This window comes from Oreochromis niloticus, linkage group LG20 (assembly GCF_001858045.2).
Source record: "Oreochromis niloticus isolate F11D_XX linkage group LG20, O_niloticus_UMD_NMBU, whole genome shotgun sequence".
Classification (NCBI taxonomy): domain Eukaryota; kingdom Metazoa; phylum Chordata; class Actinopteri; order Cichliformes; family Cichlidae; genus Oreochromis; species Oreochromis niloticus.
In genome coordinates, this window is record NC_031984.2 from 32,906,741 (window position 1) to 32,924,972 (window position 18,232).

The 18,232-nt window shown below is 38.4% G+C and overlaps 1 protein-coding gene across 2 annotated transcripts; it reads left to right on the forward strand.

Annotated features, from left to right (window-relative positions):
* Positions 1 to 126: 126 nt before the first annotated feature.
* On the forward strand, positions 127 to 17,490 carry pofut1 (protein O-fucosyltransferase 1). 2 transcript variants are annotated; one of them, XM_005462768.4, is made up of 10 exons: positions 127 to 260; positions 2,935 to 3,018; positions 3,226 to 3,593; positions 3,834 to 3,967; positions 12,771 to 12,892; positions 13,196 to 13,378; positions 14,430 to 14,542; positions 14,661 to 14,853; positions 15,655 to 15,897; positions 16,352 to 17,484. In XM_005462768.4, exons 5-10 carry the CDS (start codon positions 12,824 to 12,826, stop codon positions 16,544 to 16,546), a joined length of 996 nt encoding a protein of 331 aa, XP_005462825.1. In that variant the 5' UTR covers positions 127 to 260; positions 2,935 to 3,018; positions 3,226 to 3,593; positions 3,834 to 3,967; positions 12,771 to 12,823; the 3' UTR covers positions 16,547 to 17,484. The 2 variants fall into 2 exon arrangements, with proteins under 2 accessions (XP_005462825.1, XP_003457898.1); XM_003457850.5 differs by lacking the exons at positions 127 to 260; positions 2,935 to 3,018; positions 3,226 to 3,593; positions 3,834 to 3,967 and adding an exon at positions 11,895 to 12,033 and having other exon boundaries at positions 16,352 to 17,490.
* Positions 17,491 to 18,232: the final 742 nt, after the last annotated feature.

The window sequence follows — 18,232 nt, forward strand, 5'->3', positions numbered from 1 at the left end:
CTGGAATGTGGATGATCACCCAGGGTCCCCACGTGCTGAAGGCTACCGGTGGTTGGTGATGGTGGTCCCGTTGCTCTCTCTCCCATCTTGTGTGTCCTTTGGGGAAGGGGGAGGGGAGAAGGGTGAAAGAATTACTTCCAGGGCACATCAACTCGTTTCCTCATCACCCTAACCGACTCTCACTTCCCAGCCCCTCCACAGGCTGCCAACGCTCCCACCGCCGAGCCCACAGGGTGAACGTGTTTGTGCACAGCGACAGAGTGAGTGAAATGAGAAGGGGGGTGTCTTCAATAATGCGGCATTTAAGTTCTTATGTTCTATTTTCATACAAAAAAAATAAAATACTGTTTTTAAAGATCGACACTCATATTTGTGTAATTTTTGAATTGCATAAATGATTCAACGTATTCCGAAGCCTTTGCATCATGTTGAAGTGCAAGTTGCTTTTAATAAAAAGAAACACATGATTCAAAATGATGCATTTAGGTGCTGACTGGCCAGTGAACAATTAAAATAAAAAAAATACATCACCATGCAGAATGCACTTATCCAGTTATTCGGATTTTCATGGGCAATTAGTCTTAATTTGTATAATTTCCGACAGAACATGAAAGCATCAAAAGCCTTTCGGCTTGTTCAATAAAGGGGAGCGGTGCAGAAAGAGTTTGTTGTTCAGGGCTGCTGTGCTGCACAACTACAATAGACGTACCTACTGCAGCGGTGTGCTGGAAAGAGCTTGCGGAAATGATGATGACGATGATGATGATAGGCTTTTTGTTCCCCGAACCACTTTTTTTTTCGTTTTTTAAAGAAGAAGCTGCTTATAATTAGTCTATATTGAAAGTTGTCGTCTCGGACCTAAATGTTACTCCACTGGATCGGACCGGATATCTGTACCTGACGTCGCAGACTCTTTAATGTAAAAAAGACAGGCAGACTTTAAACACGAATAGTGTTGAGCTGTTTTGTTTTCTGTTTGTTTGTTTTGTTTTTTGTTTTTTCAAAGTTTACTTTAAAAAGTCAGGTCGGTTTTTTGTATTCAAGCAGACTTTTATTTTGGGGGAAAACGGTTAAATATTTAACTGATAGACAAAGAAAAGCAGGTCTGTCAACACAAGATCTGTAGGAATTAAAATTTCTCACAAAAATAAATAGAACAAACGCATATTCAATAAAACCACATTTGTATAATTATTTTAAAGATTCATTTATTATTAAAACAATTAAGCAACTGATACTAATAAAATATTCAGACAAACATAGAAAACTCAGATTTAAAAATAAATAAATAAGGAAGTTATAAATAAAATAAGGAAGGAAATAATTTTTATACCCATTTTTTTCTATTCATTTTTATTCTTAAATTAAGCCTGGACTTTCCATGAATTAATCTCTGAATACCAAGTATAACAATTTGAAACTGTCCAAAAGCAATGACAAGAGATGGAAGTTTGTTTAATGAAGAATTCTCTTTAACCTGATGCTACAGTTGTAGGAATTATCTGTGGATATAATAATGGTTTTAATGTTCTGAATGTAAAAAACTTGGAAAATCTTCCATTTTTGGACCACTTAAACCCACAAAGGCCAAGGGCCGCTTGCAATGAAGTAGGGAAGTTTTGAGAATTTTTTATCTCCCCAAAACTACAAATACTACACTCTATGTAATATTCTCAGAATATTCAAGGATTTTCCAACCAGGCTGTTAATTAAAATTGCCTTAAACTGATAAATATTTGTGGGAATTAGGCACTTCAGCTGGAGTTCAAGCACCTGTGACTTAAAACTAATTAGTGCCATTTTAAGAGGGCCCTATTTTCTTTACTTTAACCACTTAAGGAGCAGGTTTCTTTTTAAAAAATGGATCTGTTTAAAAATGTAAATAAACATTAAATCAAACTGAATCTTTAAATATATAAAATTTAGGAAAAAATGTTAATTTTGGATTTAATTCCAGCAAAAAGAATTTTAAAAAAGTTGGTGAAAACCCAGGAAAACTTATGCTTAAAGATCACTTCAAGAACCTATAGGTTACTTAATAACCAGTAGGATATTCAAACAGGTTATTAACATGTGATTTGATAGAAAAAGAATGTTCTAAAGAAGTTGTGTCTTCTTTAGGTTGAAAATTAAAGGTAGCAAAGGTTCATTACAAAAAAAATCTCATAAGCAAATAGTTTAACAATTAAGGAACAACATCTTGATGTAAAACATGAACAGCTGGTAGACTTCACCATGTGTAGTGACATTAAAAGGCCCCAGAAAAACCATAATAAAGTAATGCACTTATATTTATTTAGTACATTTGCAGTCTTACTGAGCAAAACGCTTCAGAGGACATTTTAACTGAACACACATATAAGCATTTTCTCAGCTTCACATTCACGGCCAATTCCGAATCAGCAACGTCTCTAACGAGCATGTGTCAGACTAACGGGAGGAAACCTCATGTAGGCACAGGGAGCACGTGCACTCATAAGAGCACCAACAAGGGTTTGAATCAGGAACCATCTTGTTGTCAGGTGACAGCACTGACCAATGCACACCACTGTATTGAAACAAAAAGACAAACCAAAAACAAAAATGAGGCAACACACCATGCCACTGTTGTAACTTTTTCTGAAATGTGTTTCTGGCATCAAAATAAAAAGGGATATTTCTCATAAGCAGTCTGCGTCGTCTTTGCACATTTATTTTCATTATATACAAGATTAAAAGATTAACTGCATTCTGTCTTTGTGAATTTTTTGCAGACTGGGCTGTAGGACTTTCTTTGACATCAGCTGTATATTTTGCTACCATCAGTTGTACTTTCACAAAGATTACACATTACAGATTTTACCTGTGGTACGACTAATGTATGACTAAATTCAGCTGACCACACTGCCTTTGGTGGGATCTGATGTAACCGTTTGGGTTGTTTTTCCCCTGCAGCTTCTTCTGTGAGGATCCTATAAAGCAAACAGAAACTGGACAAGAATAGATGATAGAGAAACAGAAGGTCTGAAGATGGATGAGGTGAGGCAATTTCCCGGCATAAACAGCGAGATTTCTTTCATTATGCCTTTGTTTGTTTATTTGGATTACAGTGTGGTTGCTGCAACCGCAGTCAGGTTGATTGCAGCTGTTGCGTGGTGGGCTGTTATTTACATCTGTGGAGCAATTTTTACTAACCTATGAAATGCCACAACATGACATCCTCTGATTCCTCTGTCTTTTTCTCAGCCCTGTAGACCATGCAGGAAAAGCCCTCACATGCACAGCAGCAGCCACCACTCCCTTGCATGTTTCTGGCTACCACACACCTAATCAGTCCTGATTAGATGCACTGTGAGGGACGAGGAAGCCAGAAGGTTCCTTTGAGAAGTTCTGATGACAGGACAGAAGAAAGCAATGGGCTCCCTTAAATAAAGTCTTCATCAGGCTCTGGGAAGAAACATGTGGCTCTGTTTATGGCAGGGTATACCACTGTTCTGCTCTCCAACTGATCTTGCAGTGTCATCTTGATTTACCTCCTTCCTTTAGCACGCTTTACTTCACAGCTATTACTTTAACACCGTCAGCTTCATATAGACGCACGCTCAAGCTCCTCTGTAAGTACACATGCACCTCTAAACTTAACATATTGTGGCAAGCACTCGCACACCCATCTACACAAACCAAAGAGATCCAAAATCAGCATCAGCAATCACAATAGCAATTAGTAAGGGGGACAATTTGTTCACATCTGGAGTGGATTTGCTTGCCACCAGAATACCCAGCAATCTCTTCTTTCAGGGTCTGGCACAGTGGGAAATGACTATGTGTGTTTTTATGTGTTTTGTTTAAAACAGATGGGCGGTTTACATTAGTGGAGATGGGCGATAAACAGCTCAGGAGGGATGGCGGGGAACCACCAGGACATCATTGTCCCGTCCAGCTACACAGACATGGCAGAGCATGATTTTCTCACCCAGTCTTGTTTGAGGTGAGCATTTTTATTAATTATAATTGCATACTTTATTTAGGTAGTATGCTTTAATGAGCTTGGGTTTCGGGGTGTAGTTAAATTGAGCTTGTTTGATTTATATCAAAGAAGAAGTTAACTGGAAAAAGTTGCCTTTTTTTTACTGATGTTTTAGACTTAGTATGCTTCTCACAAGTATGCTTAAAAATCAATGAAATGAGAGCTCCAATGTTACAACATTGGTTTCCGACTGAAAGCTAGATAGAGACGATACATCTGTATGATGTAACCACTGAGCATCTGGTGTGTGATAATTTCTGGGCAGCGCAGAGCAAAAGTTCTCTGCAATGAGGTGGGGTGTCAAGTCACAGAGAGCAAACATCAGAGGTCTGCAGGAGGTTGATAAGGTAGATGGGTGGAGCTGCAGAGCTGTCCAGTTACACAGTCATCAGTTACATCATTAAGGCACTCTGCCCCAAAAAATATTTTTAAAAAGTGTTTTAGATTAATAGTTAATGAAACTACTCAGTCATGAAATGATTTATGTTTTTTGCTTTATATGCAAAAACAGGACAGAAACAGAACACTTATAGAACAGAATACTGGCATAAGTATATCTGATAACGTGCTTGAGGGAGTGTTTGTAGGTGTGCACAGTTTTAGTAAGCCCAGAGGTAAGCATTTGTGAAAGAGAATGAAAAAATAAGAAAGACAAGATGAATAACTGTATAAATAAAACCAATAATAATGAAATAAGAAGAAATGAATAGTAGAAAGATACTGTCAAGATACTGTCAAGCTCTGTCAGTCTTCAAAGTCACTGCACCTATAAATAAAAGTCTGTTTCACATAGTAACATGTTGAAATAAGCACTGTGAGAAACTCACAAGGGAAAGTGTTTATATTTACTACACTGTTAAAAATGAAGTAATGTAAATAATGTTATATTTTATTTTAAAGCTATCATTTATGTAATAATTATTGTATGAATTAAATATTGTCACTTCTGGGGTACCCTGTACATTTGTCAGTATTCTTGGCAATACTGAGAATCAGGTAGTTTTGGTGCATAACTTAATCAAACAGGAAGTGAAAGGAACATTCTGCTTATCCAGGTTCAAAGGTTTGCAATTCAGAGCACCTGCCTACACATTTGCTCTTTAAAAGCACAGTAATGTAAGTATCAGTTACATAAGCAGTACAAAAAAACATTCTGAGCCATTTAAAACGTTTTAGAACCACTTGTAGCTTTATCCAGATGTTCATAGATGGCTTAGTTTAATTAGTTTAATTATCTACTTACCTTTCATTAATGTTTGTTATTGTGAGAACTACCAAAGTCTTATGTTACAGTCTTCATGTTTGCCACTCAGAAACACTAGGGCAAATGGGATATTTGTGTTTAAACAGAAAAATAAAGTTTGTTAATTTGAGTAGTTTTATACAACCTCTCAAATATACATATATATATGCTACTGTACTACTATAACTGCTATTACTACTTTTTTAGTTTTTTAGTTCAGCTTCACTTCATTACAAGAGTGGCTTTGGTCATTTTAGCATTTACACTTTAAAAGGTTTAAAATATATTGTTTCAAATGTTGATTTTTGCTTATTTGTTATTAGTTTCATGACTGTCAGTGTCAGCGCTTGTTATGACAGTAGTGGTATTTTTCAGCCTTTATGACGTTAAGTACAGACACATGTCTCAAACATGCACTAAAGCCTTCTGTTGTGTTAACAAATTCAATCAAACTGACAAGATATTTCTCATGTGTTTTAATTTTACTTTAGTTTGCTTTCAAATCTAACCTAATCACTAGTCTAAACCTTTGTAAAGTTTGTAAAGTTTCTTGTGCGTTCAGTTTTTATCCATGTCAGTAAATTATTATTAGCATGTATTACTAACATTTTCTAGAGGTAGATATTGCATTTTTGTTTGTTTTGACATTTCCAAGTTTAAATTTAAATAAATCTTTCAAGTGGGAAATATTTCTTACCATTGATAGCTTTAGTGCTTCAAACTTTAGAATAGACTTTAAAGAGATAGTTTGGCTTTTTCAAATTTCACTAATTAGATAAAACTCCTGATATCAGTTTTGATACTTTGTGTGTTACTTTTGTTACATTCAGTCTATGTGTAGCTACAGCAGATCACTGAGAGGAAACAACAGACCAAAATAAAATAAGATAAAACACACACAAAGCTTAACATCCCTAAATACAAGAAAACCGTAAAAGGTGAAACAAGTTTGTTTTAATTTTTGTCTATATCACTAAAGCAAACTGCTTCCAATAGACGGACATACAGCAGCTGGAAACTAAAGAAAATTAACAGTAAACAGTTATTAAATTTGACCCATTATCTACTACTTTTAAATTTAAATAAATCTTGAAAACCAGAATGATATCGTAGGTAAAGTCAAAAGTAAAACCAAATATGAAAATCTGGTTAAAATACAGGTAAGTTGAGTTTTAAAAAAAAAAAATTTTTAAATCACAGCTTTGGGGCAATCTTTAATACTTGAAATGACAATTAAAAGTTAAATCTTTATAATCAAAATTACTATAAAGTTACTTTAAAAATACTTGGTTTCCAGAACTTGTCAGGCTTGCCGTTTTCAGAGCAGACAAGTCCTCTTACAGCATGGATTTCATTGGTTTTTCCAAGTAATTTTTCTTGTCTTGAGCAATGTTGGAGTAGTCCATCACAGTAAAATTTCTCTCAGCTTGCTGATACTAAGCTCTCTTGTAGCATCACCTGCAGGATTTCCATTTCCTCTATAATAGTTCCACTGTGTAGGTTCAGTTAAACTCTTTTCCACATCCTCTGTTTAGCCGAACTCTATATCTTCTCCAAAGTTTAACTTGGCTCTCTTCTATGTCAAGGTGTGTCAAGATATATTTACTATGTCTAGCTACAATAAGGGCACCTAGTCGTTCCAGGCTGAGTAGGGTAAAGTTTTTAAGGTGCATCTGTTGTTTTAAATGTTTTCCAAGTTCATTACCAGTTTTGCTTAATATCTTTATCGCAGAGGAATGGGTTGGAAAAACTCTTTCTCAGATGGTCACCTTCAGCCATTATTCTTTTCTGTTGTCTGCCTTCTTAATTGTCTGCAACTACCATATATTCATTGCTTTGTTTCTTGGGTTTAGGCATTAACTTTTGCATCTTAAAACTCACTGAAGACAGAAAATAGGAGAACTGTTTCTCTTCTGTTTGTTCACAGAGTATTCACCAGGACAAAAAACATACCCCAGATAGTTCATGGACAACTGGTGTGTAACGCCATGCCTTTGAGGAGGTGTGTTTGTTTTCTTCACCTCCATAGTTACAACGTGGAGTTTTATTATTTTTAAAAACACATAAACAAACAAAAAAGCTTTTATTATTGACAGTCTTTTCTTCTAAGTGGACAAATTTGTCTGAAAAACCTGTTTAACATGTGACCGCTCTGCATGCTAGATCTGTAAAATGACAGCACACCATACAGATTTCAGCTGAACTGAAAGCTGGGTTGTCAGGAACAACACAGAAAGGTCAACAGGAGGCGGGTTGTTTTGAGGTTGACTACCTTATTTCCCTCTTGTGAAAGGCCACAAACAGTGTCAGGCCTACTCTGCAGCAGCAGAGAATATGAAAGAAGTTAAAAACATAGCAGACAAATGGGGAAACATAAGTGGCATGTATGCATATGTAGATGTTCTAATGCTGAATACTACTAACTAAAAGCTTCTTCCTCTGCAGCTCGAAGAGTCGAAAAAGGAAATGAAAGTGATAAAACCTTGGATAGTGAGGAAGAGCTGCACAAAAACTAAAATGCAAAAACAGTTAGGTGAACATTTTTGTGTTTGTTTGATTGTTGTCAGATACACTTATGCCAGTTTGATTGTTTGTTTGATTGTTGTTGTTTGATCCTGTCACCTCAAGGAAGTCTCACGCTCTCTCTCGCTGTCTCACCAACTTTCTGTCTTTTTCTCAAACTCCGGCAGTGAGTTGTGGTTCTTTGTATTGTTATCTTCGCTGTCATCTGTAACAATGAGAAACAGTGTGTGTTCGAGGGATGGGGGAGGAGCAGACATCGAGAACGACACAGGAAAAGAGGGAAAGAGCAGCCAGCTGTTGAGCATCAGAGAAAAGAAAAACGAGAGTGATTGAGTACAAAGAGAGAATCCGTTAGAACGGGTTGGCTGACCTGGAGGATGCAAAGGGATTAAGAATCCTTCAAAGCCCGACAAGAAAACCTCAGAGTCCTTTTCATGAGAAACTCACAAAAAAAGTTCTGGACTTTGGTTATAATTTAAAAATATATAGTCTGTCTACTGTTTTAGCTGTTTTATGTAGATGTACATGTTCAGTTGTCCTTGGAGTAATTATAAAAAACAAACTATATACAGATCATTCCAGCCGTGTCGCTCAGCTGCTTAGCTGTGCATAGCAATCTCTTTATTGTGACATATTTAAGCAATTATCAGTTGATTCAGTCAAACAAGGCAGGCTGGCAGAGAATCATCTGAATAAAAGTAACAAAAGTTTGAGACCGCACCCAGGCCACATGTTGTCATGCCTACCCAGTACACTGGGTCTGGGCATGTTGAGTGCACATGTGAACCTCTAATGATGAACATATAATGACAACACTCTGGGAGTGCTGCCCCTTCTCCCATCTGAGTCTTTATCACTGGATGTAGCACTGATTGGCTCCATCTGATTTACACCTGGAAATCTCAGGCAAAGCAGCAAGGTCTAATGCAATTTTTCTTTTCTTACACTGTGAACTCTGTGTGACCCCCTTCTTTGTCAGTCTGCAGGAATGATCAGAAGAGAAGTAGCAAACGCTTATTGTATGTTTTAAACCCATGATTTTCTTCAAAACTCAAAATATGTACTGACACCCAGCGTTGTTCATTTTTAAAGGGTTAGTTCTACAAATAGTGAATGCTATTCCTGTATAATTACTGTACACCCACTGTTTGCTTCAACCATACACTGTATATAAAGATAATGTTCTCTCTATATAATCAGTGTTTTCAGCCAGCACTGCACTAACAGAATTTTGACTATATACATTTGATCCAAAGTCTGTTAAAACCAGACTATGACTTTTAGACATTTTACATAAAAAATATTACAATACGCAAATGTATAACTTTGATGGGGCACAGAACTGTGAATAAAATAGGAGGTTCTAAACAAACAGAGCCATTCTAGTTATTAAAAGCCACCACCCCATCCCCCAATGACCAATTTGTACACATTATGAATTTAAAAATTCAGCTTTAGTCCCAAAGCATAATGTTTCCACCTCCATGCTTGCTCGAGAGTATGATATTCTTTGGGATTTGGCATTTCTTTTCTTCAAAGACAGCAGGTCAAGTTGATGCCAAAAAATTGAATTTTGGCTTAATCTGATCACGGCACTTTTTCTCAAGCCTTTTCTAAATCATTTAGATGTTCACTGGCAAACTTAAAATGTGCCTGTACCTGTGAATTCTTAAGCAGAGGGACATTGGAGACACTGCAAGATTTTAATTCATTGGTGTGCTACCAATGGTGTTCTTTGTCACTGTGGTCCCGTCTGCCTTCAGATCATTAGCAATCATTAACAATCCAAACCAGTGTAGTGCAGTTGCTTTAATAACAATGGTGTGTTCTAATGTCTGTAATAAAATACTGTGGTGAACGGTATCAAATAGAAGATAGAGGGAAGCTACCATGACATCATCCATCATTTTTAAAGTCATACATCCTTAGCCGATGAACATAATATGACAAACATTTATAAGATAGATTTAACTTTTTATTCAATATGATCCAAAACGAGTCACTGAGACCATAAACTTGTCAGTGTTTACAGAGGTGAAGTCAAAAAGCTGTGTTCTTATAGACTTGTACAAGAATGGATATCTTTGTGCAACCATGACAGACAATATCGGTTGGCCTTGAATAGAATGGAGATTGAACACACTTGTGCAGTGTGTTCAAAACATATATACCTGGTTTTGTTTGGCACACTCAAAAATTCATTTATTTTTTGAAGAACAAACCTGTGGAGAATAAGGCAATATTTATGAAGCCCTCTACCACAACAATGATTTGGAGCAGAGCAATTTACAGTTGTGTAAATAAATGCTTCCAGGTGCATCAGTTGTGACTAACAGTAGGAGCTAGAAGTACTACACAATTGTTTTTCTCATGGACAATTGCAAAAAGTAAATTAACACTTTTTGTTTAACACGTGGTTAAAAAAGTGATACGTCTTCTCAGATATTCATTTTGTGAATATGGCTGATGTCTCAGTCTAGATTGAAATGGGCCACACATCACCCTGATGAAAATAAATCATGCATTATTCAAGCATCATTTTGTATTTGCATTTTCTGCATATAAGAAGGTTCAGAATGTTACTGCAATGTTATTTCCTGTATTCCCTCAAAATCTCAGTTAGCCGCTAGCTTTAAGCAAAAGAGTCCTGTACGAACACAGTTGGGTTTTTTAAGTTTTGGCTCTTCAGTTTCCACTACTTCGCTGAAAGGAGTGGCACTAAGTGTGATCTTCTGCCACTGTAGCCCATCTGCTTCAAGGTGTGTTCAGAGATGATCTTCTTCATGCCTTGATTGAAGAAAATGGTTATTTCAGCTACTACTGCCTTCCTACCAGCTCAAGGCAGTCTGGCCATTATGGGTCAGAGTAGAAGGCATTTTTAACCCAGAGAACTGCCGCTCACTGGATATTTTCTGTTTTTCACGCCATTCTCTGAGGTGATTGTCGTAAAAATCCCAGCAGATCAGCAGTTTCTCAAATACTCAGACCATGCTGTCTACCACCAACAAGTATGCCAACCATTTTTGTCTTCATCCTTTTCAAAAAAGGACAAACAATTTTGTTCATATTCACTGCAACATCTTAGTTATTCCAAATTTTAGATAAAACAGTTGAATAAATAATAAAACTACCAAATCAAATGTGCAGAGCTAACTGCTGTGGCAAACCGTTGTGCAACTGAAAGGATCTTCTATTTATTTCAGATTTTAGTCATTTTACTTTTTGAACCAATTGTGAATCATTTTGAAGTTTGGACTGCTTTGTTAATGTGCTGCTTTGGGCCCTCAGTTGATCTTTAAAAAATGAACGTGAAGACAATCACCAATGTGATTAATAGTTAGGTGCAGTAATGTACAAAACTGGCTCTATTGCTTATGTTTAAATGGGTTCTACTGTTGCTTATTTAGTAAGTAAGAGTTGCGGGTGCCAAACATAAGGATTGGGGGGCCAGAATCAGCTCGGCAAAGACTCCAATCCAGCCCACTGAATTTCTTTGGAAAATGTTAAGGAGGGCATAGATTTTTAACTTGTATTGTATTTTCACATCACCCCCCATTTCCAAAGTAATTAAGTAATAGATAAACAATAATAATTAAAACACAGACGAGTTCCTGTTTTTTCACAGAAATTTGTATTTTTTACAATGAAAAAAATAAATTTTCTGTTAATTATTGTGAATTACATCTGGGCAGCATTTCTACAGCAGCATTTCTGTATCATGCAGAAAAACTGAGATGTACTGTTGAAATCCCTTTCCTTATACTAAATGGGATTAAATATGTAGTTAAACATCTTTAATCTGACAGAAAGTTTCACTGTTTCAAATCCCTAATAGATGTCAAACTGCGAGGAATAGCTATCTGATATTTTATGATCTTGTATTTCTTTTCTACTTAAATAACAACCTTTAATCCCTCTGTTGTGAAAACACGTTTTCTCCGTAGGAACTGGATAATAAAGTATTGTAAATATACACCCACTTCGTTCGCACACCGGATAAGTGATAAAGACCATTGATTTTACCGGGAGTGCACTTTAGCACCAGTGCAGTAGGTGGCAGCAAAGTTTGAGTTGAACTCTTAAAAGAAACCAAAGGAATTGTGGGATATGACATGAAGCACAATGGCGGTTAAACAACAGAACATTGACGGTCTTTCACTAAAATGTTTATTCTTGTCACTTCTACTCCAAACTTGTCGAACCTTTGCCGAAGAGCTGCAGTGGAATGCGAATGGCTACGTTTTGTACTGCCCGTGCATGGGTAAATCATTCTTTGTAGCTACATGCGCTCATTCTGCCGGAGTAACACAGCTAGCGAGTTCAAAAGTTTTTCATGCCCATGTAGGAGTTCACAAAGCCAGGAGCTGTCCCAGGAGCTGCTTGTTATTTCGGAGGTAGCGCTTCTAGAACGAAGCTGAGTAGAGAGGACCTTATAAAAATAAATGCTGAGCTTGGAGAACATTTGAGCAGCTAAAAATATGACTTTGTATGCTCAGACAGGAGGGGCGCTTTCAGCTCTTAGAGCTAATGAAGTAAGAAATACTAATCATTCCTACTACTGATGAAGTAAGAAATACTTACTTAAATCAAGGACATTGCAAAAAATCAACAGAAGAGCTGTACGCAAAAAACACAAGTTGGCATCTCCGTAAGATTTGTCAGCTGATTAAAGCATGATCTGTTCTAAAATTAGTTTTCTGCTACATTCTTCCCTTCCATTAATGCACTTACGAGACAGCGATGCAGTGACCTGCTGTTGCTTACCAGCAATAAGATTTAGTAAATTTAGAACAGATATTAAGAATATAAATGTGTGTGTATATGTACTCATAACAGCGGCTTACAGACATTTTCATAGATTTCATAGCTTTTGGCCGTCCATTGCAATGTAGTTATGTTTTCATGCCTCGTTAACTTGTTGCCACTTGTGCCATGTGAAGGAGCACATAGTTTACACTGATAGATGAGTGCAACCTTATCCATATGCATGTTATTCAGGTCGCTTTGGAAACCAGGCTGACCACTTCCTAGGATCTCTGGCCTTTGCAAAGATGTTGAACCGAACCCTGGCAGTCCCTCCCTGGATAGTGTACCGCCATCACACACACCCCTACACCAATGTAAGTCCAGGCAGCAAGGTGATAGCAAAGCAGTTGTTAAGTGTACTGTGCGGTGTACTTTTAGTATCCCTTTGGGAAGTATCAGAGGTATTGGTCACACGCTGTATATTGGAACAAATGACAAAAAGCTATTGTTCGCACATGCACTGCAGCCATAAACGTTTGTATCAGGTACTTGTCAAAAATGTACATACATAGCTAGATCATATTTGTCTAACACAAATGTGACTTTGTTAAAGCTATTACACACCAAGTCTGAAAGTGGCTGTGTTGTTTTATTCCACTCTTTTGTATTCTGTTCAGGTCCATGTTCCCTACAGCGAGTTCTTCATGCTGGAGGCCTTGTCTGCCTACCACCGTGTGGTCAGCTTGGAGGACTTCATGGAGAAGCTAGCCCCCAAATACTGGCCTTCAGGGCAGAGGAATGCCTACTGCTTTGAGACGGCGGCCCATCGGAGTAAGGACAAGAAGTCCTGCCCCATGAAGGTGAATTACAATCTTAAAGAAACCTTGGCTGTATCCCAATTCAGGGTCTGCAGCCTTAAAGTACGCAGCCTTAATGGTCCACAAGGGCCGCGTACTCAAAGACCGCTAAGGCCGGAAGTGCGAGGCTTGTGAAATGGGACAGTCTAGCCTCCGTCACGCTGCCCAGGTTGCCCAGCAACCATGATGCTAACAGCTGGAAACGTTTCATACAGCATTATTTGACAGAGATGAAGGAGAAAAATGTTTTGTTCATTTGTTTGTTTGTTTCTACATGAGCTTTGATTTGATAAGTATCTGAGGCTGAGACCACAGGACTGTGAAATCATGATTATTGGGCTTCATTTCTGTACTGAACAGTCATTTTAAGATTAGCTAGTAAATAACAATTAGCTAATGTTGTTCACGAGACTAAAATCATCTCACTTTGGTAATGTAAATATAATATGGACAATATTAAAGTTATTATTTCAATCATTATTAGTTATTACAGCAGTGAATGAACTCTGTGTCAAATACTGAGGTTCATAAAAGATTCATCGCTAATGTCACATAACTTTGCCGACATGTGGCCAACAGTAATGTTTTAATGTTCTTCGTTATTAAACATTTGCACATAAATAAGTGACATAATATTCAGTACTTACTTTTAAAAGTTTACTCTTCCGCCGTTTTTTTTTTTTCGGCAAAATTATCCATACCCACCGCCGCGCTATGCATTCTGGGATATGTTGGGCCACGAAGTCTACACCTCCACAACCTTAAAATTCAGGGAAATGAAGGACGCATTTGAGGGCCGCATTTCAAGCAGCCTTTGAATTGGGACAGCCTTCGTCGCGTCGCTGTGATGTAATCAGCCTTAAAATGCAGCCTTTAAGGCTGCAGACCCTGAATTGGGATACAGCCCTTATCTGGCTTAATGTAATTCGCCACGGGTGAAATGCTGCCCTCTGGCGGTCCACGGACAGTCCACAGCAGTATATATAATGTATAATGATCAGAAGCTCCTGTTTGAACACTCTAATATGGCCAGATGATTCTGATTTATTTTCAGGATGGGAACCCATTTGGGCCATTCTGGGACTATGCCGGTGTGGACTTTGACAAGTCTGTCTTATTTGGTGGGATTTCCTTCAGTGCCTATCACCAACCTCAGTGGATGAAGAAGTGAGTACATGTTGGTGCAGGTATACACAGAATTATTAAAGGTGACATAAAACATTAAAAAAATCCCACTTCATTCACTATTCCTCTTCCTGACTACTGTTTCATGCTGTTGGGTTAGGTTTCCTCCCTCTGAGCACCCTGTCCTGGCCATGCCTGGGGCTCCAGCTCAGTTTCCAGTGATAGAAGAGCATGTGGGCCTGCAGCGCTATATGGTTTGGTCAGACAAGATGGTGAAGGAGGGCGAAGAGCACATTGCCACCTTGCTGACCAGGCCATACGTTGGCATCCACCTGAGGATTGGCATTGACTGGGTGAGATAAGCTTGACAAGCACAGAGGGTTTTATTCTTATGTGCAGCCCCTCAGTCTTAAAAAGTGAGTTGTTTTAGCTCCTTTTCCTTCAGAGCCACAGATCTCTTAATTGGCTAGCACTTGCAAACAGAAGGTTGGATGGGCTTCTGGCTGAATTCATGTGCTGTATCACAGACATACCTGTGATGGTCCAAGTGTCTCTGCACAGTCTGTTTTTGATGAGAGAGCTAATTTGGCCATAGGTATGAATGTCAGTGTGAACGGTTATCTGTTTCAGCCCCAATCTGGGTTTGTTCATAGCAGTAAATCATAGAGGCTCAGTGATGACTGACTAAAATCTACTGACAGCAGAGGAGAAGCAAGTTCAATTCAATTTAATTTTATTTATATAGCGCCAAATCACAACAAAAGTCGCCTCAAGGCGCTTCATAGGTACAGAGAAAAACCCAACAATCATATGACCCCCTATGAGCAAGCACTTTGGCGACAGTGGGAAGGAAAAACTCCCTTTTAACAGGAAGAAACCTCTGGCAGAACCAGGCTCAGGGAGGGGCGGGGCCATCTGCTGTGATTGGTTGGGGTGAGAGAAGGAAAACAGGATGAAAGACATGCTGTGGAAGAGAGACATAAAAGAAACTCTGGAAATGAAATAAGGACATAAATTAGGTCAATAAATGAAATATTTGTATTTATTTTTTTCCCCATTTGGCTCATTGTATCCATGTGTTGTGAGGGAACAGTCAAACTTTATAGTCTGTACAGTTTACATTCTAACTTCTTAATCTTTGCCTCCTGTTCTAGCAAAATGCCTGCAAACTGCTGAAGAATGGCGATGCAGGACCTCATTTCATGGCCTCCCCTCAGTGCGTCGGCTATAACCGTCAAAAAGCCCTGCCCCTCACTATGACCATGTGTCTCCCTGACCTAAATGAGATCCGTAGGGCTGTCAAGCTGTGGGTAAAGAAGACCAACGCCCGCTCTGTCTACATCGCCACAGACTCTGAATCCCACAGTCAGGACATTGAAAAGCTCTTCAAAGGCAAGGTGGGTTCTTGTTTGAAGAATTCATTAGTCTGTCATAAGCTTGTTTTGGCATCTTTGTCCTTAATGCTAACTTGAGGGGCTGGGAGGTTTGTGAGAACTTAAGAACCTTTCAAACGCTTTACAGAGTCACTAAAAATAATCTGGCTGGCTGTGAGCCCAGAAGTTTCACCCACATGTCGTTTATGAGGGGCAGCCAGTTATAAAATGTTGGTTTAAAGGGAGGAGCTAATTCCATACTCCATTTATCTCAGAAGTCAGATAGTCAGATCCCAGCTTCAGTATCTGACAGCTGATTACGTGCATGCCGCCATCTTGAAATGTGAATTCGGGGTTGGTGTGGCTGCTGAGGCTACGTTTCGCATACAAAAGCTTTCCTTGCTTTAAGACCAGAAGATCTGGAGCAAGACCTGAAGACGACCTGTGTAATTTGTGGTTTTCACTGTGACCTCTGCAGGTGAAAGTGGTGAGTCTTCAGCCAGACTTTGCCCAAATGGACTTGTACATCTTAGGCCAGTCTGACCACTTCATTGGCAACTGCGTTTCCTCCTTCTCTGCCTTTGTGAAGAGAGAGCGGGACGTCCGCAGCCTTCCCTCCTCCTTCTTTGGTATGGACAAGCCGGGGAAATCAAATGCCAAAGAAGAGCTCTGAGTGTCAGGTGTTCGTACTCTGAACACTAATTCTGATTACATGTCATGAGGAGGCGAGAGAGTGTTTAAATGTCACACAATGGTTCACAATGTGTCAAGTAAGATTTTAAGTTAAGCATACTTTCAGAATGGTTTATGTGTGTTAAAACATGGAGAGTGCTGCTATCAGGAAACACTATTTAAATAAACACTATTATGATGCAAATACAGTTTTTTAGGGAGTAAAAAAAACTGTTATATTAGCAGATGTTTTTAACAGTGTTCATCAGTCAGCCACACGTTCACTCTGAGCTGTTTGTGGTACACAGTGGAACCTACATACAATGAGGAGGCATAAATGTATACTGTAAGGACCGTCTGAAATACCAGTTTTTAGGCTCTGCATCTATGGGATAATCAACAGAATGTTCAGGGTTTCAGCCGACAGGGAGAGGGTTGGCAGCTGAACATGGCATAAAGTTATAAGCAGAACCCCCTCCCCATTTTTACATTCAGTCAGAAAAAAGTTATTAGACAGCAAGCATCAAGTGTTCTAATGCCTTTGTTCCCTCTAATGTTTGTGCATCAGCCTGTTTTAGTTCCCCATATTGAAGCCAGTTTTCCTTTCCTGAGGAAAACACGCCACTTCCCTAACATTTCCTTTAGGTACTGCCTTCAACAAACTGTAAAAGAGTGAATGCACACTCAGCAGTGACGCTCTGCTGCTCTTTCCTTTCCTTCCTCTCTGCCCTCCATAACAAGGAGATCACAGTAACTGAGCCTGCTGTATATACCAGTTCGAGGGAGGGGAAGAGGAGACATTACTTCTCAGTTTACCAGGACCAAAATCTATATGTGAACGCCTGCACTGAAAGTTGTAATTTTGTTGATGTTTAAGGGAATTTAGATGTGCATACATGTGAGGATGTCTGTTAAGTTGGTAAACACAGTGATTTTGAAGCCAAATGTTTTTCATGATGTCTTTTTTTTATCAATAAAGTCATGCACACTTTTTTCCTGAAAAACCAGCAACCTGTTTACTTCCCTCTGGAAGCTTAGCTTTGAACCAGTTTGTCAAATCAGCGACCAGGCTAAGCGTGTGGGGCCTTGATAAGTATTTTTCATAATTTGAGCTTGGATAATTTTTTATTCACAGCTGAATAAAGATAATTTTAGTTTGTGCGTTTTGTGTATTCTTCAGTGTAATATACTATGCTTTCACATAATTACAAAATATATCTTAAAAATCAACTTGCACCATTAAGTTCAGTTTTAATTATATTGCACCAATTCACAACATGTCACACTGGTGTTTTAGGGTAACAATAATATTAAGAAGAAACCCCAATAATCAGAAGATGCCAAATATACAAGCACTTGGTGACAGTAGGAAGGAAAAGCTCCTATTTAACAGGAAGGAAATTCCAGCAGAACCAGGCTCAGAGAGGGAAAGGAATCTGCCACGGCTGGGGACAGAGGAGAGCAAAGAGACATTGGTGGGGAAATGGCACACTATGGGATAGAGAGCTAGAGTTTAATGATTACTGTTAGTTAAATGGATTATATGTCGAACTCTGAACACTGATTTGCAAATTATGGAACTTGAAGTAAAGAGGTAGGAATAAGTAAGTGTAAACTTCATTCTACTCCTTTGAGTATAGACGTGTGGATGTAGAGATATTCATGATAACTTCACGTCTTTATGTGT